A 22,329-nucleotide genomic window follows, 5' to 3' on the forward strand; every position below is an offset into this window, starting at 1 on the left:
GAAAGAGCACTTTAGTTCTCAAAAGGAATCAGAGGCCCTTTACCCACTTTTAAGAATGAGGACATTTGGGGGAGTTCCCTGGTGGTTTAGGGGTTGGGATTCAGCACTTTCATCACTGTGGCCCAGGTTCAAGCCCTGGTCTGGGAACTGAGATCCCACATCAAGCCACCGCATACTGTGGCCAAAAGCGGGGGGGGGAGAAAAAGAGAAAGAATGAGGATATTTTCTTTTTATTTAAATAAGTAAAATAAATCCATCAATAATATTTAAATTCTTCTTTTTTAAAATTCTCAAAAAGCGAACTCTCCTTACGTTTTAGGTCATTCGAACGTTGAGCCAGTATATTATTATGTGTACTTGAGTTTGAACCAGTAACACATACGTTTCTTATGGGGAAGGGGGTGTCAGCTTAGATACATTATATCACACATTAGCCATTAACACCTGGTTCCTTTCTAATTCAAGGTAACAACAAAAATAAGAATGTAGGGATTCTGAATTGCCCGGGCTTGAACTTTCTGTGAGGTTTAATGGCTCTTAGCCACATGCGCTGGAAAAGAGCAGTTTTCCATCACGCACTCTTTAGCACTAAATATATGAACGCACATGAGCGTACCATGTTTTAGCTGTGTTGTGTTGACTACTCTGCACAAAGTGTAATTTTCTCCCTCTTTCTGCTCATTTTTACAACTTGAAAGATGAGAAAAGGATACTCAGAGAAGTTGTCATATAAGTGAAATTCCCAGGTTGTTAACTCTGGGTCCAATATGAAATCCACCAGGAAATATTGTGTCATAAAAGTATGTTCTGCTCTAACTCAGTCTGTCTTGGACAGTACATGAGTGTGTGTGTGTGAGTGTGTGTGTGTGTGTGTGTGTGTGTGAATGCAAGTTGTGGTTTTCTTTTTCTTTTTTCTTTTGGAGGGATGGTAACATCTTTACTGGGCTGTAATTCACATGCCGTTTTATTCACTGTTTCTGGAGGACAATGCAGTGTGTTTGGTTATATTCACAGAGTTGTGTAACCACCACTCCAGTCAATTTTATAACATTTTTATCATCCCAGAAAGAAGCGCCATCTTCCAAGCTCTCCTCAGCCATAGCCAAACACGCACTTATAGTCTGTATAGTTTTGCCTGTTCTGGGCACATCATATAAATGGAATCATACAGTATTTGTCCTTTTGTGACTGACTTTGTTCCTTAGCTCATGCTTGTCAAAGCTCGTGCTTGCCTCTAATGGTGACTGATGGATGGAGTCCCAGTATCCAGCTTCCCTTAGTGGGGGTGGGAGGGAGGGCTGTATTTTCAGTTGATTTCTATTCTCTAAATGCAAAATTATGAAGCCCTTGGTCCAGAAACTTACCTTCTTAAAGAACTTTGCCTTTCTTACACATAAAATCATTTCATTACAGATTGGTAGCTAGAAACCAGATTTTAGTAGCTGTCAGAGGGACTCCTTGTTATCCAAAAGAGCATATGTATTTATTCCTTCTCAACCAAGAAACAGTTTTTAATTATTGTATCACCCTAATTTTTAGTTTTCACAAGTTAGAAATAGGAAAATCTTCTATTTTTAGGAAGAGAATGCAGGTTTTGTACCCAAAGTCCTTCTGATGCTTTGCCGTGTGATGCTATGGTTGGATCAGAAAACTGAAAGGTACTTGGATAGTTTTCTTCGCCAGTGAGAACGGGAACAGTCATCTCGTGAGGTCTTTATATAGAGGTCCCTCCCCGGCAAAGCCATTACAGCTGTTTAAATACTCGGCCGGGAAGATTGATGGGTGCCACCAAAACCATTTAAATTATTTTATTTATCTAAAATTAAAGTGCATATTGAGACACAGGGCTTCTTTCAGCCTCGAGAGTCTCTTGATTCCTGCTTTTTTCGCTTCCACATGGTGAAGCTTTAAGGACTCCACTCCCAAGGTCTCCCCGATGGAACCCATCTCATGACAGGTGCAAAACTTCTCCCGAGGACACATATATCAAATAACAGGCAACACCAGAGATTACATGCCTGCTTTCGTTGGAAAGTTTGGAGGGATTGTCGTACAGCGTTTTCTTCTAGGCAAAGCCTTTCAGTCTCTCCCTCCACTCAGATTGAACGCCAAGTAAATTTTACTTGATTCCAAATTCTTCTTCCCTCTTTCTCCTCTTCGGAAACATCTCTGGACGACGAAGTAAAGAGATAGTCACAGATTTATACTATAAAGTCAGGAAGCCAGTTGGAAATTGAGCTTTCATAAAATCATTTACTTGTTGCTATTCCATTTCATGCCAGAACAGGAGGCTTTCGTCACATACTTCCTGAGCAAATCCTGAGATGTTTCAAATAACAATTCTGTTCAACGTCTGCAGGAACTCAGCCTCGTTTAAGAGCGAATCTGGTAGCCATGCAAAAAGCCTGAGAAAGAATTAAATCTGGCCAGTTTGATATTCTGAGAAGAGAAGTCTCGGTTTCGTGTTTTTCCTTTTTTAAAATATAACAATGGCATTCAAATAGTGGCATAAAACAGAAATGAAATGAGGATACGGCAGGTGTCTCTAGACTCTACTGACTCATCTCTTGGAATCTCACTTTTTTATCTTTGGCTTGGATGTTCGTATATGAGATGCACTACTTTCCAAGTTATTTCTTTTCTGTTAAAACGGTAATATTGTGTGTGTGCATGTGCATACGTGTGTGTGTGTGTGTGTGTGTGTGTGTGCATGTCCATGGATGGGGGAGGAGATCGTGTTTATCTGCACCACGGTTTGTTCTAAAACCATGGCTCTTCGCTCTTACCTGTACCTTTTGCTGGGAAAATCTTGGCAGCTTACGTGGTAGGAGGTGTTTAAGTTGGTAGAAAAGTTCTGTGTTATTTGAGAAACGCGAGGTACCAGCAGAAAAGACCCGCGTGTAACATGTACGCTCAGGGGAGCCGTGTGGAGATTGGGGGGGGGGGCGTAACAGGGAGCAAGGTGTTTGCGGATACACAGTACCCTGGGCGAGTGTGAACAGGGATACACAGAGCTCACACACACACACACACACACACACACACACGCACCCCTGAGCCATGCTGTAGCCTCTCTGAGGGAGTCTCTTGGAAAAGAGGTTGCTGGCCCATCCACAGAAGAGTGCCTTTTCGGGTTGCAGGCAGTTGAGGGGGAACCTGCCCAAAGGAGAGGGAGCCTGAAAGAACGCACAAGTGGGCTTCCAAGATTCACAAGCTGCTTGAATAGCAGCTTTATTGGGGGAGCCGCGCACACTCAGGATAGATGGACCGCGTGTGTGTTTCATCTGAAGGGTTAGGCGGAGACGGAGGCGGAACGGCCAGCTCAAACTTGCAGTAAGAAGCAAAAAGGACCCTAATCAGGGCAGTGAAGTCCACTGTGGGCTTCCTTTTTGCCGCTGGGGTGAGAAAAGCTTCATATTCCCTCCTTTTCCTTCCTGCACCATTGCATCATCCGGGGTTGACACCAAGGGCTGGGCTTCCCAAGAGAAGCGCTTAGAAGGAAGAAGCACCTTCCACTTTTCTGACGGCCAGGCCAAGTGGAGTCGTTACTCCACCCACCGCCCTCTCTCCCTGTCCCCAAAGCTCCATGGGGAGTGCAAGGACGGGCATCCTGGGTCCTGGCTCAAACTGCTACAAATAGGATCACAACAGCCAACACTCAAGTGGCTGATTGGTTATGGAGAGGTTTTCTTTGTTTCACCAGCCATCATCCCAGAGGCAAGTGCTTGCATTCCCAGTTCAGCGGGAGGATCAGGGGTTGGACTCGGCCTTTCTGGGGTTGTCCGGTCCTGGCATCTTTGTCCTGTTTATTCAGCCGGGGAGAATCCGAATTGGCCCCGCCGAGAGTTGGCATCCAACGCCGTAATTTACACCATCTATCTCTTTCTGGCGCTTGGGCCTCTGGCAAATTGCACGTCTTTGTGTTGGATTAGTTTGGAATTTCATCATGCATTATTTTCCCTTCAATTAAATTATTTATAGATTTGATTAACGTTTTCATTGCCAGGAAGTCAAATTTTCAATGAAACCACAAATAAACACAGGCCCACTGAATTTCAGGCCAGCCTCCCATGGGATCAAACCTGTCTGTTAAATCTTAAGAATTCACTGTATATTCCTCTTCTTAGCTCCCTAGGATTCTGGTGAGCAGAAAAGGGGGTGCTTTTTCTACCCAGTCCCAGGAACATGACATAGAGGGGACATCTGTCTGGCCCACTCCCTCCCCAGGTTAGCCCAGGATGCCGGCTTTTTTTATTTTTTATTTTTTTCCTTTTTAGGGCTGCAGCTGCGGCATAGGGCGTATGGAGGTTCCCAGGCTAGGGGGTCACATCAGAGCTACAGCTGCCAGCCTACACCACAGCCACAGCAACGTGGAATCCAAGCCTCATCTGTGACCTATACCACAGGTCACGGCAACGCCACATCCTTAACCCACTGGGCGGGGCCAGGGATCGAACCCACATCCTTATGGATACGAGTGGAGTTTGCTTCTGCTGAGCCACAGCAGGAACTCCAGGATGCTGACTTTTTCAATCCCTCTCTTATGCCTTCTCTCTTCTCTGGCGGGGAAAGATACCTCCTTCTAATTTACTTCTCGGGCTTGAAAATCAGCCTGATGAAGAATGTCCAGGCCTCGGTTGGCCCGGGCAGGAAACCTTAAAGTCATCCAGCTCAGGGAGGGGAAACTCATGTCCACAGGCCAGATCTGGTCACTGCTTGTGTCTGTAGAGTCCATGAGCTCCGGATGGATTTTGCAGTTTCAAATAATTAGAAACAAAAAACAAAAACATGAAAGGCTAGCCCACGACCCGTGAAATTTCCCGTGCACAGAAACAAACAGCTGCACCCGGTCCTTTGCCCATTGGCTGAGCTGCTCTCCTGAAACACTGGCAGAGGCCAGGAACCTCAAACGCAAACCAGCGAAGCCTGAGCTATTTAGTCTCTGGCTTTTTACAGAAAAGGGGCGTGGATGTCAGCTGTCCCCCAGCGCCCTCATTTCAAAGAGGAGAAGATTAAGGTCCAAAGAGGTGAACTAGCCTGTCCAAAGGCACACAGCTCATTAGAACTTGGTCTGGGGCATCGTCCAGAGCAGCACCCCTCATCCTGTCCCGATGTGAGATCTACCCAGTGTGAGCTTCTGTGAGTACTTGTTGCAGAGGCCAGATCGGCTCTCTCTCTCTCTCTCTCTATACACACACACACACACACACACACACACACACACACACACACATTTTTTTATTCAGTTCCTGCGGCATTTGGAAGTTTCCAGGCCAGAGATCAAATCTGAGCTGCAGTTGCAACCTACGTTGCAGCTGCTGCAACATCAGATCCTTTGTGCCCCCCCCCAGGGGAAGGCGAGGGGGAGGGGGGATCGCTGCTGCAGAGATGCCGCAAATCTCGTTGTGCCACCGCAAGAGCTCCGAAAGCAGCTGTTTAAAGCATAGGACGCGTGGACATGGAAAGTCTATGATCTCTTAGAATTTTAAGAGCAACCTGAAATCTAGCTTCGGGAAATGTTTGAAGCTCAAAATGCGTTCAAATTACCCAGATAGGCAGAAGTTGTTCTGTGCTCCTTTGTAGCAACTGACAGAAGGGGGCCCCGGTCCGGGCCAGCCCAGGTCATAGCATCGCATCTCAAGAACAGTAACTCGTGGTCTGCATCCACGCTGGCACCCAAGGGCAGTTTCGGGAACTTGCAAAAGCGTATTAGACAGGACTGCTCTGCGGGGCAGGAAGGGAACATTCCAGAGAGGCTAACCTTGCTGAAGGTGAGGCTGCTTCCTCTGTGCCTCTCCACGTGGAGACCATGGGGGGGGCGGGGGGTTACTTACCGATTGGCACTGGACTCCGGCCACTGGGATTTTCAGATTTTGTCCTAGAGGCCAAGGCCGATGCAACTTGGCCAAGTATCAATACGAAATGGTTTGTGTTTTCCAGTCACTGCCCTCATCAGCCTTTATTTATTTATTTGGCCACCCCACGGCATATGGAGCTCCCAGGCCAGGGATCAGATAGATCTGAGCTGCAGCCTCAAACTAAGCTGCAGTTGCGGCAGTACCAGATCCTTAACCCACCGTGCCTGGCCAGGGATTGAACCCGTGTCCCAGAGCTCCAAGACGCTGCCGATCCTGTTATGCCACAGCGGGAGCACCTCGTCAGCCTTTAATTTTTCAGTTCTTCCCTCCCAGCTCAGTGGCAGATCCCTCAGCACCCTGGTAGGCAGCTTCTACAACGACTCGGTCACTTTTGATCATACTGAAACCCCATCCGTTTGAACCTCCAACCTCCTATGCCCTCAGAGCTGTCCCATCCTGTACCAGCCAGCCTCCCACCCAGCTCAAGGGGGCTGTTTGCCCTTCCTCTGCCAGCCCCACCTAAAGAAGGGGGACCTCTTGCCTCTCCGCCCAGAGTCTCCTCCTCCAGCATCATGGGACGGCAAGGGCCAGGGCCGTCGCTCCCCCAGCTACCTTCCCGTGGCATTCCTCCTCCCCGAGGAAGGCCCCTTCACTCAGGGCAGGCGTCCCAGTGCCGGCTTTCTGGCCGGTGTACTGGAGTTCCATCCTGAGGTCTATACCACAGTCCCCCTGCTGGACACTGGCCCAGCCCTCTGCATCTTAGGGGGACCCAAGCTTGGCTGCCTCAAGGGTACCCTCTGGAGCCCTGAAGCCTTCAGAAGGCACCCGGCCATGGCAGTGTCGGGAGCGTCCTGCCTCTGCCTGGCCCACTTCCTCCTACCCCCCGTGTGCCTCGCCCGTTCCCCTAAGACACCAAGCTCTGGCCTCCTCCGGGGGCTTCTGTGTGTTTTTCCCCACCCCCTCCTCACCTGCACACCTGCCACGTCTCCGCCCATCCTTCAGTCCCTACGGGAACTGCCACGTCATTGGAGAAGCTGACCCCGATTTGTGTGCTCCCAAGGGATCTGGGGCCCCCTGTTCCTTGTTTTGCTAAAACCCTCCCATTTCCCTTCATGACGTTAACTGTCTCGTCATTAAACCCATGACCCCTTTCCCTCCAGGAGACTGTAACCTCCTCAGGGCAGGAATAGGGTCTGTCTGACGCCCCAGCATAGGGCCGGCTGTGGCACGTAGTCCTCGGGACAGACGGTAGATTCCCGGGCCATGAATGAAACGTTGCAATCACAGAGGACTCCTTGTACTCCCGCCAGCAACTCAAGGGTCCTGTTTGGAGATCTTGCAAATCCTTTTGAATTTGTCTTTTTTCTTTTTTTTTTTTAGCAGAAGTCCCCAGGCCAGGGATCAAACCTGCACCATAGCAGCATCCTGAGCCATTGCAGTCACAATGCCGCTGCTGCGCTGCAAGGGAACTCTCAAATCCTCTGGAATTCCTGATAGTACATTATTTTAAAATAGTAGAACACCTACTTAAGTTCTTACTCTGATACTCAGTGAGCTGCAGTCGAAGCGGGATAGGCAGAAGCATCAGGTATAATTTCCTTGGTCCAGCTTGTCATGTGAGCCAGTCCATCCAACAGCACTTATGGAAGACTTGCCAACTGCTGGCGCCCCCTGTCAGGTGCTGAGACTGTGACACCAAGAGATGTGGGTCCTGACTCGAGGAGGAAGCTCATCCAAATTCTCAAGCCGTTCTCCAGTTTCCCCTTTGCCTGCCTCCTTCCTGCCCACCCCTCCCCATCCTTTCTTCATTCCTCATCACGTCTGTTCATCCAAGGAGCTTTACGTCTAACCACTTGGGGGGAAAAACCAAACCAAGAGCAATTTTCATGGAGTGGAATTGCGGGGTCATTGCTTTTTTCCCTGGAACTTGTAGAACCCTTCTGAACCATGTCGGCTGAAAGACGGGGCTTCAGCACGCCTCTGGGACAATCCTGGGTGATGCGGATGAGCTGCAGACATGGTCTCGGAGCATAGATTTAAAGACTGTATGTTGTCCCTTGGTCAACACATCTGTGCCGCTCATGGCTTCATCCGCTTAGGCACCACAGCATCATTTTTTTATGTCATATTTATTTCTCTCTCTCATTTTTTCGGCCATGGCCTGCAGAGGCTTGGTGTTGGATCTCCGTTCCCAGTCCAGGGGTCGAACCCCACTCAGCAGCAGTGAAAAGGCCGAATCATAACCACTGGGCCACCCGGGAGCTCCCCCGCATCACTTTCAAGAAACACTCATACTTGAGACAGGTGGCTTCTCGTTGGAAAAGCCCATCTGTCTGCTACAGGTTTTGACGCCTTTGTGAACCTGAGGGATTCCCTGCGGTTTCGTCGTCGTGTTCAGAGCTTCTGAAAAGGCCCCTCGTTGTCTGCCCCGTCCCTGGGCAGTGTCACCTGCTGCTCAGTCCTGTTCCTTGGGCCTTTTTTTTTTTTCCCGGTCACACCCCTGGCATGTGGAAGTTGTTCCCGGGCCAGGGATGGAACCTGTGTCTCAGCTGCAACCTGTGCTACTGCTGTGGCGTTGCAGGATCTTTAACCCACTGCGCCCCATGGAAACGGAACTTCCTTCTCCAACTTTCTGAGAGCTGCTCTGGGAGAGAAGAGGGCCCAATAATTGCTTTTTTTCTGCCCTCATCCAATTTGCAACTCCAGAAATGCACCACAGACTGTTGTTGCTTTTGTTGGTTGGTTGGTTTCCCTGCAGTAGCCGGCCGCCTAGTGGAGTGGCTGGGAAAGGCCGACTGTGAGGGTGGAATTTTATCTCAGGTCCCCAGAGGCCACTCACTTAGGGACCACAGCTGAAGCAGAAAGTAATTAAACCTCGTGTCACTGCTTCGCAGCCCGTGGAACCCGGGGGAGCTTTCTGTCATTGCCCAGGTTTTTTGTTTTAGTTTTTGGTTTGTTTGTTTGTTTGTTTGTTTGTTTTTTGCTTTTTAGAGCCACATCTGAGGCATAGGGAAGTTTCTAGGCTGGGGGTCACATCGGAGCCAGGCTTACACCACATTCACAGTCACGGCTGAGCCTCGTCGGTGACTTGCTCCACAGCTCACGGCAACGCCGGATCCTTCACCCGCTGAGCGAGGCCAGGGATCCGCATCCTCGGATTCATGTCCACTGTGCTGCAACGGGAACTCCGATTGCACACGCTTTTGGTGATGTGTTTATATGTTTGGGAAGGTCTCACAAAAGTCTTGAAATAAGGCAAATCATGTGTGAGGCGACCAGAGCGTAAAACCAATGGGATCAACCTAGGGCACAAATTTCCTCCGTCACCCATGACTGGACATTAAGATCATATGCCCGTCTGACTGGGGTTGACTTGAATTTGACCCGGGTTAAGAACCCCCTCTTTTTCCAGCACTGCTGTGGGTTTCTCGTGTCTCCCAGTCACAGGACACGTGATGGATGAATCCATGGAACTTTATAAAATATGATTGCAAAACCTTGGATTGGAATTCAGGGAAATTCTTCTTCATTTTAAAAACCAGATTAGCAGGAAGTTCCCCTGTGGCACAGTGGCTTAAGGACCCGGCGTTGTCCCTACAGCAGCGTGGGTCGGACCATGCCTTGGGTGCAGCCAAAAACATTTCTTTAAATAAAAATACATAAAAACAAAATTAACAGAAATCTAGAGGTGAAAAGAACTTTAGCAACAAGGTAGTCCATTCCTTTATTTTGCACATGAGGACAGCAAGTCCAGAGGCTAAGTCTTTGGCTGACCATCATCTGTCTGGCCCTCACGTTCAGTCTCAAGTTCATTTCCCGTCCAAGGAGTGATCTCACCAATTGGAACGAAAGTGCCATCTGAAAAAGTGCTTTGGTTTTTCTTGCTCTTCGTTGCAGGTGTGTGTGTGTGTGTGTGTGTGTGTGTGTGTGTGTGTGTGTGTGTGTGTGCGCGCGCGCGCGCCCACGCGCGCATGCCCTGTCTGCAGTCTGAGCCAAGGCACTAACCCAAGGTGCTCCCCAAGGCCAGACGGTGTGATAGCTAGAGGCCACCTCTGGGGTCAGTTCCCCTGGACCCCAACTTGGCAGATGAAAGAAGCAGAGGCCCCAAGAGGACCTGGATGGCTCACCCCATCTCCCAGCTCGGCTTCCAGTGCCCCTGCAGGACTTTTCCTGGGACCCCAGACTTCCTGCAAACCATGTCAGTCCTGCTAGTTCGCACCCTCCATGGTCAGTAAGAGCAAATTTACTAAAGAAACATGCTAATGAGCCCAGGAACCTCTGAATAGCCTGAAGGCTGGCTGGGGTCTTGGGGACTTAAGGCTGGGGTATTTGGGGCATCCCCTTCCCTTGTCTGCGGAAGGGAGTCCTACATTTCCATTTGATTTCTTTCTTTTTCCAAACTTCAGCATATAAATAACGACCATATCCATGGAGAGAAGAAGGAGTTTGTGTGCCGGTGGCTGGATTGCTCGAGGGAGCAGAAGCCCTTCAAAGCCCAGTACATGCTTGTGGTACATATGCGAAGGCACACGGGCGAGAAGCCTCACAAATGCACTGTGAGTGGGCACGGGGGTGGGGGGGCATGGAGGGTGCGGAGGGCTGGGAAGGGGCCAGTCCCCCTCGGGGGACCTTGTGCCTGCGGGTCCTTCCTCATTTTAAGAAGGGTTTCCAAAATGGGGTGTGGGAGGTGAGAAATGGAGAAAGAACGCTGACAGTAGAACTTTGCTGGAAGGAAATGACCTTGACCTGCGTGTCCAACGTGGTGGCCGTGAGCTACAGGTGCTCTTGAGAGGGGACTGGGGGAACTGATTTTTAAAGTTTAATTGAATTACAAAATTTAAAGAGCCCCACGTGGTGAGCTGCCATGGAGTCGGACAGCCTAGTTCTGCAGCACGTCGGGGGGCAGGCGGCAGCTGGGACCTGCCATCCTGCACTGGGAATGACAAACACCACACCCCCTCCCCATTCCCCCCTCCTGCCAACGCCTATCACGCCAGGGCCTCAGAGGGTACAGGAAGGGGCCAGTTTCGACTTGAAAAACTTAAGTCGACTTTTAAAAAACACCACCTCTGTAACTTTAAGAGTTTTCCTCACCCTCCTAGTCTGTCCCTGTGGCCCAATTGCAGACCTAGGAACAGGCCTGGATTCCTGGGAGGCTAAGCCTTCTTTCACTAAGGTGCCCTGGTACTTTCCATCTTAAAGGGCCCTTTACAAACAGGATCAAATTCCATGCCTTTGTATGGACACAAAGCCATATTAATGAACTTTGTGCTGAATCTGAAATCAGTGGGAATTCAAGGAGATCCCTGAGCAGATAAGGAAACCCATTGTCCACACTGAGTGGCCTATTACAAAAAAAAAAAAGCTCCAGGATTTTTCCTAGCCCTGAAGCCGCTTTCTCTTGAACTGCCCGGAGCCCCTTCTGAATCCCCATAAAGGCAGAGTTTAGTGGACTTTTGTTCCTCGGTTTTGAAAAGCTGCTGCCCCTCGAATCGTCCGTCTTTCATCCGCTCGGATCGAGTGTGAGGCTTGAGCCGTCACTGTAGGGTGATCCAGATGTACCTGCTGTCTTCAGTTTGAAGGTTGCACAAAGGCCTACTCGAGACTAGAAAACTTGAAAACACACTTGAGATCTCACACCGGAGAGAAACCGTACGTCTGTGAACACGAGGGCTGCAACAAGGCTTTCTCGAACGCCTCTGATCGCGCCAAGCACCAAAACAGGACACACTCCAACGAGGTAAGGCTCCTCCTCCAGGAGACGCGCGTGGCGCCCAGAGCTCGCGGGTGGAAGCAAAAAATCCTCTAGGGGAAAGTGAGCGGAGAGGCATGCCCAATCCACTATACTTCCTCCCGGCCGCTCCCAGCACGAGTGGGTGCAAACGCTGCGGGCAAAGGCTCAGAGGTAGGGCCGAAACCCGGGCTGGGTGTAGACGGAACTGCAGGTGAAGGGGAAGAGGTTTCTGGCTGCTCAGAACTGCCACCTAGTGGTAGGAATAGGAATGCATTCAAAGGGCGACCCTGGAAGCGCCCAGGATGGATTCAGAAGGGAGGTGTTGACAGCTGACAGCTTACTGCTAAGAAGGCCACTTGTATTTGCTTTCTCCAGGTGGACTTTTGTTCCTCGGTTTCTTCCAGTGCATTATATCCAAAAAAAAAAAAGACTTTAGCAGAGCAACTGGCCCTGGCTAAATAGGATTTCCAGACATTCTAAATTCCAAAGGATCTTGGAAGCTATATCTCAGTCACCCAGAATGGTTGCTAGTCCGTTATTGAAGATAGCATTTTGAGTAAAGCTTCATGCTCCTACACGTTTCCTGTTGGGGGTGTTGCTATTTTTAGGTGTTCATCCCCCCAGAATTTCAGGGAAGCTTATGAATGAATGAAAATGATTTCTAATTCATTTTGGGTTTTTTTGCTTTTTAGGGCCACACCCACGGCATATGGAGATTCCCAGGCTAGGGGTCCAATGGGAACTATAGCTGCTGGCCTACGCCACAGACACAGCAATGCCAGATCCAAGCTGCATCTGCAGCCTGCACCACCGCTTGCAGCAACACCGGATCCCTAATCCGCTGAGCAAGGCCAGGCATGGAACCCGAGACCTCATGGTTCCTAGCCGGATTCATTTCCACAGCACCCTGATGGGAACTCCCATTTTGCTTGCATTTTAATGCACGTCTGCCTGCAGACTTCCGCCTTCCCCTTGAAGATGGAGCTCCAGCTCCTCTGTGAAGCCTCCTCTTGAATGACTCTGGAGATTAATAAGAGGGCTCCCTACGTTTTGGTAGACGTAGGATAGCTAATCAGAGTTTGGCCACAGGAGATGGAGTTCTGGCCCTACAAACTGTGTGGTCAGTTCACTTGAACGTATTTGTGAGAGAAGGAGCATTTTGACGTGGCATGCGTGGCTGCCGTCGGACTCACGGGTGCCAGTCAGGCCCACTTGTGGCCTTCCTGATGGAGAGGTGGGGACGGACGGTGGTTCCAGTGCACCGTTCAGCTCATCAGCCTTGGGTTTGAAGCTGGTGAAGGTGGTCCTTTCAGCCAAACGGACGAAACAGAAGCCTCTCTAAGGGATGAACCACACTCTCAGAAGCTCGCTCACACATACCCTCCTGCACGCAATGGCATCAGAAAACCGGAATCGCCTCCTTTGGCCAATTGTTAGCAGATATTTTAAAGGAGAGCCTACATCCCCATTTTTTTAGGTCAAAAATGCTTTCATGGTGTGCAGTCGTTGCCGTGTAATCTGCCATACTTCTTTTATACAAAGTTTTAGAGAGTCTGAGATAGGCAGATCCATACAGCAGACAGGGAAAGAAGATTGTAAATCAACCCTAATAGCAAAACCTTTTTTCGAATTTATAAAAATAAAACAGGCCGAGTCGCAGAGACATGAGGTTAAGAAAGTGCAGTGCTGTGTGAGAGTTTAATAACCATCATGAGATTAAAACATATCTTGGTCAACAAGACCTTTCACCAAGGTTGAGCAGTTTACCTAAAATAAATTATTAACATTGACCATAAACACGTATATAAAAGTGTTTCACAAACACGTACATCATTTTTCTCTTTTCCATAGAGAGCCAGACCTTGGCCTTGCCTGTGACTGTTGCACAGTTTCAGATACACCCAAGTCACGTGTGCCCAGGACATCTGGATTTGTGTCATCAGACAATTCTAGATAAATCCACATATCCTCTTTCATTTATTTTCATCATCATTCATTCAGTGAACAGTGATAGCTGTTTATCTGCGGAGAACCCGGCTGTTCTACAGGAGGCATGTAGGCTGGACCCGGACAGGAGGGGAGCAGTTCCCATTCGAGGAGGCTCATCTAACCCTCCTTCCCCACCCCCATAGCTGTCCCGCCCAGCTGGGGCCACTGCACCCCTCACTGTGGCCTCCGAGAGGTCTCCCTACCCCAGACCACACAGCTCCTGTTCCTCCTGAGATACCAGACGAAGCCAGCTTCCTTGAGTTCCGATTTGGTTGTACCTCCCTCTCCGGCAAGTTCCAGGGGCTCCCTCTTTCTCTAGGACAAATTTAGACTCCTTCTCTCGGGTGACCATAAATGGACCCCTGCAGTGGCCTGTGCCTGAACTGCCATGCCAGAATGCCCACAGGGGTCCTGCCGCTGGACCTTTGCTCTGGGTGCTTCTTGTTTTTCCCCCCACATCTTCTTGTCCTCAGTTTTATCCTCGAGCATCTTTCAGGCACTGTATCTCCAGCGACGATGCCGCTTCCTCACCCAGGCTCTGGCCATTGAGTCGTCGGGATGTGCCCGACATCCCGTCGTGGTAAAGCTCTGTGTGTCTGTGATCTGATTTAGCTTCTTCCGTGACCGCAGGAGCTGGCTTTTTATCCAGACAGAGTCTTGATAACCAATGGCTCCCACACTCATCCTCGTGAAAACACGATGCCTCTTTGTCCACATCCTTCGGGAGCATTCTCTAGATAAATCATGTTGTCTTATTTTTCCCACCACGTTTTCTATTCCTTAGGATTTAATCCTATAAAACTTTGCCTGCAGAGTCTTGTCACCGTTTCTTGGGAAATGTCTTTGGAGACATTCTGCCAAGTCAAGTAGAAAAAGTATCACTTGTTCTCAGTCTTTCCGTTCAGGGGGTCAGAAAGGCAAGGACTGTGCCACAGGCTGAATCTCTGGCACAGGAAACAGGGCTCAGGATCCAAACGGCATTTATCTTTGCCTGCACGTAGATTGCATTTCATTCACTGATGGCAGCCAAACTGGGGACACACCCTGTGTAACTGAGTTAATGTAGTTTGTTGTGAAACCTAAGTTTCCTGACCCTGTGGGAACTGGGGGATTTTGTGGATGGGTTTGCGCAGGTCCACAGGCAAGGGCACAGGAACACACACGTACTCGCGTGTGCCGTTGGTCCTGGGAAGGCAGGAGCTGGTGAATGTCGGCAGAGTCATGCCCCCTCTGGCTGTGTCCTCACTTCCAGGCTAACCCATGACAGACACAGGCATATATTGATGGAAAGAGCAGCTCTCCAAACACGTAATGCTGGCCTGGCTTTGCAATCCTTCTCCCTGCCCCTCATCCTGTCTGCCTGTCACAGCGGCGCACGGAGCAAGCACGGGGCCAGGGGCAGACACTATACCATAATAGCTCTCATCGTCAGAGCCAGTCCTCTGTCCCTAATGCATAGAACTTGATGTGCTCATTTCATTATAGACAGATAGATAGATAGATAGAGCTGCTGCAAATCACACAACCTCCTGAATAGAAGTAATCCGCAGTTAATGGGGATCAATTTTACCCCAAAGAATCTCAGATTTGGAGGTGAGGTCTCTCAGGTAATTTTCAGAATCTTCACACATTAGGACATTTCATCATTTTAGGTAGCACTCAGTCCTTGGGCTTTTAGAGAAAATGCATCATTCTGCAAGACAGGGAATCTTTTTTAATATAATGGATGCATTATATTAATCAGGTTTTTTATGATTATGGCTTACCTAATAGCTCACCTCCTGGTATACGGAGAAATAAATAGAGACTCATACAAGCATCCATGAATATATTCTATTTCCAGCAAAGTAAACGGAATCACAGTTGTGACTCTGGTGGTGGCCGTGACTCCAGTGCCAGCCGTTCTGCGACGTGGTCACAGAAACATGGAGCTGGAAGGCTCTGTATAATTTTTATGACCGTTGTCTGCAGACTCGATCACTGGCCCACATGGAGAATGAAATTAGCATGAAATCGTTTATAGACCTTAGTACTCAGGAGCAGAAGCTCACCCCGGAATCCCTGTCTCCGGGACCACATCCGTCTGTCCGCATCGGTTCATGACGAAGCATTTGTGGACCCCCTGGCAGGGCTTACACCTCGGAAGGTCAGAAGAGTTCTGGGGAGTTCCTGCTGTGGTGCACTGGGTTGAGAATCCGACTGCAGCAGCTTGGGTCATTGCTGAGATGCAGGTTCAAGCCCTGGCCGGGCACAGTGGGTTAAAGGATCTGGTGTTGCTGCAGCTGAGGCCTAGGTCTCAGCTATGGCTCATATTCAGTCCCTGGCCTGGGAACGTCCATGTGCTGCAGGTGCAGCCATTAAAAAAAAAAAAAATGGGTTCTGAATATTCGGAGCCCTGAACATGCCATGCGGTGATGCAACCCAAAGGGACTATTTTAGGGCCTGGGAGAGACGGCAGGCCTTGTTTTGTATCCTGCCGCTCTGTGTAATGAGCACATTTTCTTTTTATTCTATATATATGTGATTTTGATTTTTTCCATTATAGCTGGCTTACAGTGAGCTGTGGATTTTCTCCTGCACAGCAAGGGGACCCAGGGACACGTACCCGTGTACATTCTCCTTTCTCACATGGTCACAGCACCTTTTCAAAGGAGGTAGTGATAGTAAGTCCGAGAACCAGGACATACAGATGGAATTTCCTCACACAAGCTCCCCAGAGGTGGACCGCATTCTTCCCCCTAAAGGACGAATGTCTCTTAAGCCACCTGTTACCACCATCACCCCCCATCATCCCAGGCTTTAGGCACCACGTGATGCCAGATCCTTCCCCCACGCCCAGGACGAGCCCTTTCCCAAGAACACAAACACGCTCCTAGCGCTCCCCGAGGCCACGCTGCAGTGGTCATGTGTCCAGGCTCCAGGCCATGGCCTTTATGAAACCTTTGCCCTATTTTGGCTTCAAGCGTCTCAAAGCTTTGCATCCCGCTTTGAAAGAGCGAAAACAGCACAGTGGGTCAGCCCAAAAGGCTGGAGCTGGGAGGAGTCGCGCTCACACGCTGTCCCTTTCTTTCCTTCTTTCCTTCTCGGGGCTTTGGCAGAAACCGTACGTGTGTAAGATCCCCGGCTGCACCAAGCGCTACACGGACCCCAGCTCCCTCCGCAAACACGTGAAGACGGTGCACGGCCCGGAGGCGCATGTCACCAAGAAGCAGCGCGGGGACGTGCACCCCCGGCCCCCACCCCCGCGAGACTCCGGCGGCCACTCGCAGGCCAGGTCACCGGGCCGGCCGACGCAGGGGGCCCTCGGGGAGCAGAAGGACCTCAGCAGCACTACCTCAAAGCGGGAAGAATGCCTCCAAGTGAAAGCCGTCAAGGCGGAGAAGCCCATGGTATGTCATTCGCTTTCCTTCTGGTTTGCGCAGAGTCGCCCCAGGTCTTTCGAGGGGCCAGGTAGGGCGCTGGGGGTGGGGGACGACGCTGCCCCTGTCCTCACTCACCTCGATTGCTCACCGAGGTTGAGCTGAACAGAATAGCTCAGCCCAGAAAAGAGCCCCAAGGTTTCCTAACTGGCTTTTGAAATCGACCTGGAAGCATACCCACCTGGTGGCAGGTAGACAGACCCCACTGTCCACATTTTCAGCGGGCCTCTAATGTCGAGAATCGTTGGAGTTCCCTGGCAGCCTAGCGGTTAAGGAGTCAGCATGGTCATTGCTGTGGCTGGGGTTCCATCCCTGGCCCTAGGAACTTCCCCATACCGAGGGCGTGGCCAAAACAATAAAATAAAACTTTAAAAATAGAGACGCCCTCATTCAGTCCTTCTGTAAATATATTTTCTGACTTCTTTGTCCTGGCGCCCCAAAATAAATCAGCCATGGTCCCTCTTCTTTAAGGGTTTACCGACCAGTGGGATAGTCGGACCGAGAAGCAAGTACATGTCTATGCTGCGTGATGGGGCCGTAACACAAGTCTGGGTTAGAGTGATTAAGGGGGTACTAACGGCAGGTGGACTGGAGGAGGTGATGCCCAGTGGAGGGGCCACGACTGCCAAGTTCAGTGCTCAGAGAGGGGAGGAGCTAGTGCTGGGGGCAGGACCTGACCCAGCCACGCCTCAGCCCTGGGGCCCTGGCGGGGAGTGAGCGGGAGTAAAAAGGTGGGGGTGGATGTAAGAGAATTTTTTTAGATTTTCTGAGTTTTTAGAACAGACAGTGTCATTCCTGAGATTGGTTGATAGACCGGAGCCCACATCTGCACGGGTGCCTGAACCAAGGAAGTAGAAAAGCAAGGGAGGGATTTGAAAGATGTCGTCAGCAAAACTTTCATGGTTCGATGACACACAGGATACGTGGATACGCTCTTGTGGCGGCTTCTCACAGACGTCACTCGGTGGCTTTGCTTTATGCATGTGCTGTACTAAAGCATCTAAAATGTTCCCGGAGACGACAGGAAGAATGCAGAGCCGCAGTCGGAGGAGGGATGACGCATTTGTATCTGGCACATGTGCAGCGGCATCAGCTGGCTTTGGGGCTCCGGTCTGTTAACTCTGGGGTGGAAGAAGAGTCCTGGTGGAGGTCGTGTGCTTTGACTCGACTTCCAGGCGCATGGAAATGATCCGGCAGGCAGGTGTCTCCCCCGTGGGAGGACGTAGTGGCTGAACATGAGAGAAGTCCGGGAATGGAGTGGACAGCCTGTGGAGTCCTCCGTGGCATCACTCGGCAGCAGTGCATGTGGACAGAAACGCATGCACCTGCTATTTCAGGATCTACGGACTGGAACTTCATAACTTAACTGACTTTTGATGACTTGCTGTGTTTGTCTTTAAACTCTTAAGGGTCTTAGAACTTGACCTTAGCTCTAGCCTAAAATCATGCAAATGAGCTGTCCAGATGTATCATTATTTCCCAAAGGGTAACGGTACTTTGCTTTGTAAAAGCATCTCGGTAAAAGGTTTATGTATATGTTATAACTGATCACTGTACTTTTAAATCGATCAAATCATAAACTACATTCTATAGTTTTTTTTTAATGGCCACACCCATGGCATATGGACGTTCCAGGCCAGGGATTAGATCTGAGCCACAGCAGTGACCTGAGCCACTGACTCGGATTCTCTCTCTCTCTTTTTTTTTTTTTTTGCTTTTTAGGGCCGTATCCGAGCCATATGGAGGTTCCCAGGCTAGCAATAGAATTGGAGCTACAGCTGCTGGCCTACAACACACCCACAGCAACACAAGATCCTTAACCCACTGAGCGAGGCCAGGGATCGAACCCTCAACCTCACGGTTCCTAGTCGGATTCATTTCCGCTGCGCCACGATGGGAACTCCTTTATACACTTTTTTAGGAGGAGCATTATCAATTTCCTAAAATAAAGTCCACCTGTATAATAATTATGCACAGGTTGCATCCGTTTATCCTGCAGTGTTGAATGAAACAAGGAAAGCGAATTTGTGGTTTCCTAGATTATGTCATTGAAAGACAATGATTTATGATTTTAGGACATCCGAAGAACCCGGAGGCTCCTGTACCTTTAACGTACAACATCCCTAGCTCAAGGAAATTTATTTCTTCTCCAAACACCCATTCTTTGAAAGGAAAATTGGTAGAAATAAAAATTCACAGTGATTTTGCCCAGTGACACCTGAGGTGCTCCAAGTGGTGAAATATTTTGTAAAATAATTACATCACAGAAACAAAGGGCTGGAACGAGATGGCAGAGATTGCAACTGGGCCCCATAGTTTACAGGTGCAGAAACTGAGGCTCAGCGAGGTTAACCTGTGAATCCAGTTTCCACGGGAGACTGTTTTAGGTAGACGGACCTGCTTGTGTACCTATAAGCAAATATTTTCATAGACATGTTACGAATGCACGTGAAACTTACATTTCGAATAGCCTTTCCTTAAAAACGTGTCTTTGATTTGATCGTCGTGCTGTAAATTAAATTCTTTCTTCTTTTTTCTTATTACTCCAACATCTCTTCTGTGTAAATGCTCCTCAATGCCTTGTTCTCACTTCCTAAGGACAGTGGGTAATAAGGTGAGGGAATTTTGGCTTCTCCGTTCTCTTGGTTTTGCTCCATTATAACATTTATCTTTTCTTTGTTTCATGTTTCTTTCATCTTTGTCCTTTGTGAGATCTTTGGTAGTGAACATTGCTCAGACATGTTTCAAACATCGAAGCCCTGTGCTTTGAACATGCAGCATGTGGAAGTGGGGGGGTAGATGTGGAAGTGCCTTGTTCTATCTGTCTAGGTTTTCATAATAAATCACACCAGGGCCGACCAAGCAGATGTTCTCGAAGGCTACTTAATTATCATCTTGACGAGCGTAAATTTAGTCTTGGACCAGACATGCGCCATCTTCTTAGAGCAAGATCCGGATGCTCTGGTTGGCGAGTTTAATCTATATTGAAATCTCTGCTCGCCTTGAAGCATTTCCTAAGTGCAGGTGCTCACGTGTCTTCTTTCAGGCCCTGTGGAAGTGTGAGTGCACGTGCGTGTGTGCGTACACACGGATTCACCTATACACACACCGTGATTTGACAATCCAAGAGCAAAAGACACCCAAAGCTCAGGGTGATCTAAGGTGATTCTGACCTGCCAGGCCTCTTGCAGAAGCAAAAACTTACAGCAAGGCTTCGTTCATTCATGACCACATTTGTGTATCTTCTTTTTCTCTGCTTGGTTGCCCAGGACACACGTAGTGTAGCACGTGATGCTCGCTTAGAAAGTGTTCACCTGCTCGGGTGTGTGTACTGTGGTCACAGAAAAAGTGTGACGGGTTCCATGGCAAAGATGTGTGTCTAGACCCCTTCCCGGCAGCATGGGGTTCCACCTGCGACCACAGTCGGCTGCGATGGGGTGTGTGTGGTTTTCTCTCCCTCCTCTTGAGCTGCTGCCAGACTCTGGTTTTTAGGTAGCACCGGAAACGGAAGTGAGGCCCAGCCGAGGGTCTGGACATCACGCCGTTTGCTCTGTGACTTTTGGGCAGTCCCTGAGCTCTGAACATCAGTTTTCTTATCTCTGCAAAAAGGATGAGACTGTTTATCCACCAGAGGGATTTTAGGTGGGCCACTTCCAGCTTGTATGGACTGCTTCATGCAGGCCATTTTGTACTGTGGTCCCAGACACGGGGACAGTGGGCCTTCCGGTCCCTGTTGCGAGGGGCCCTTGGTGGGTGAGTGGGGGGCGGTCCTTTCCCTGACTGAGAACCAGTGGACTAGATTAAGCCCCATAGAGCTGCAGCGTCGTCTTACCCAGCCCACTTGGTTGGGCTAGGAGAGCATGGCCTGACCTCTCAGTGAAATGCCAGGTGCAGGCCCGGGGGCCAGGACGATGGTCGTGAGCCCCCAGACAGCCCTCTGGCTGGAGCAGGATTAGTGACTGACGTTTCCCCTTGCAACTGCCTTTACCTACGCCCTGCTCGGAATTCGGCAAAGCAAGAGGAAAGGAGAGAGCTTCCAAGGGCTCAGGGAACCAGCCCTGAGCCGGTCAAGGGGCCGGTTGGAAGGAAGGTGACAGGTGCTTCTGGAGCATATATTCTGAGGACGAAAGCAGTTGTAGTAATTAACTGCTAATGCTCTCGGAGCTGTTGAATTACTATTATCTGGGTCTTTTTTAAAATTTGTTATGTTTTTTTTTTTTTTGCTTCATAGGGCCGCATCCGAGGCATACGGAAGTTCCCCGGCCACGGATCGAATCAGAGCTATAGCTGCCGGCCTGCGCCACAGCCACAGCAACGCAAGATCCGATCCAAGCCTCGTCTGCGACCCACACCACAGCTCACGGCAGTGCCGGATCCTTAACCCCCTGAGTGAGGCCAGGGATTGAATCCGCGTCCTCGTGGATCCTCATTGGGTTTGTCACTGCTGAGCCACGACGGGAACTCCTCATCCAGGTCTTTTGAGCTGTGCATGCTTTCAGGGCTTCACAGCTAATTCCCAGGACCATCCCGAGGATAAATACATTGTCCCCGTTTTTTGGAATGAGGAAACTGAGGTTTACAGCGGCTCAGGAATCTGCCCACAGAATAAAGTCACAGGGGTGGGGTGGAACTGAGGACGCGTGTTGGCAGAGTTGGCATCTGGGGCAGGGTACCCGGGCCGACAGGCCGCATCTGGCGCCCCCTGCTGTCCATAGCCCCTCACTGCACATCCGCCTGCCGGCCCATCCATCTGTCAAGAGGTTGAGGGCAGCCACCTCCATTCACCAGAAGGCAGTTCTTCCGCTCATCCCCCCACTGAGAGTCCGCAGGATCTCTCATCACGGGCTCCCTTGCCTTTGTCTTTCGGGTGACACTTCTTTCTCTTGGCCCCGCAGACATCTCAGCCAAGCCCTGGTGGTCAGTCTTCATGCAGCAGCCAACAGTCCCCCATCAGCAACTATTCCAACAGTGGCCTCGAGCTTCCTCTGACCGATGGAGGTGCTGTGGGCGACCTCAGCGCCATCGATGAAACCCCCATCATGGACTCGACCATTTCCACGGCAACCACAGCCCTGGCTTTGCAAGCCCGGAGGAACCCGGCAGGGACCAAATGGATGGAGCATGTCAAACTGGAAAGGCTCAAACAAGTGAACGGACTGCTTCCACGACTGAACCCCATTCCACCCCCCAAAGCCCCTGTGGTCTCTCCTCTCACAGGACACAGTGAGTCACAGCCCGTCTCCGTGTCCGCACGGGGGCGGGGTGGGGGGGGTGGGGAGGGCGTTCTGTTGTCTCAGGGGCAGCCAGAGCGCGGGAGCCTCACTGGGCC

The 22,329-nt window shown here is 50.0% G+C and overlaps 1 protein-coding gene across 1 annotated transcript in view; it reads left to right on the top strand.

The window, feature by feature from the left end:
- Positions 1 to 22,329, top strand: part of GLI3 (GLI family zinc finger 3) — a 302,221-nt gene that overhangs the window by 275,364 nt on the left and 4,528 nt on the right. The window contains 4 exon segments of the mRNA XM_047763791.1: positions 10,265 to 10,414; positions 11,434 to 11,598; positions 16,680 to 16,970; positions 21,896 to 22,223. Of these exon segments, the coding sequence (XP_047619747.1) occupies positions 10,265 to 10,414; positions 11,434 to 11,598; positions 16,680 to 16,970; positions 21,896 to 22,223 (934 nt within the window).

Source organism: Phacochoerus africanus, chromosome 16 (assembly GCF_016906955.1).
Source record: "Phacochoerus africanus isolate WHEZ1 chromosome 16, ROS_Pafr_v1, whole genome shotgun sequence".
NCBI classification, from domain to species: domain Eukaryota; kingdom Metazoa; phylum Chordata; class Mammalia; order Artiodactyla; family Suidae; genus Phacochoerus; species Phacochoerus africanus.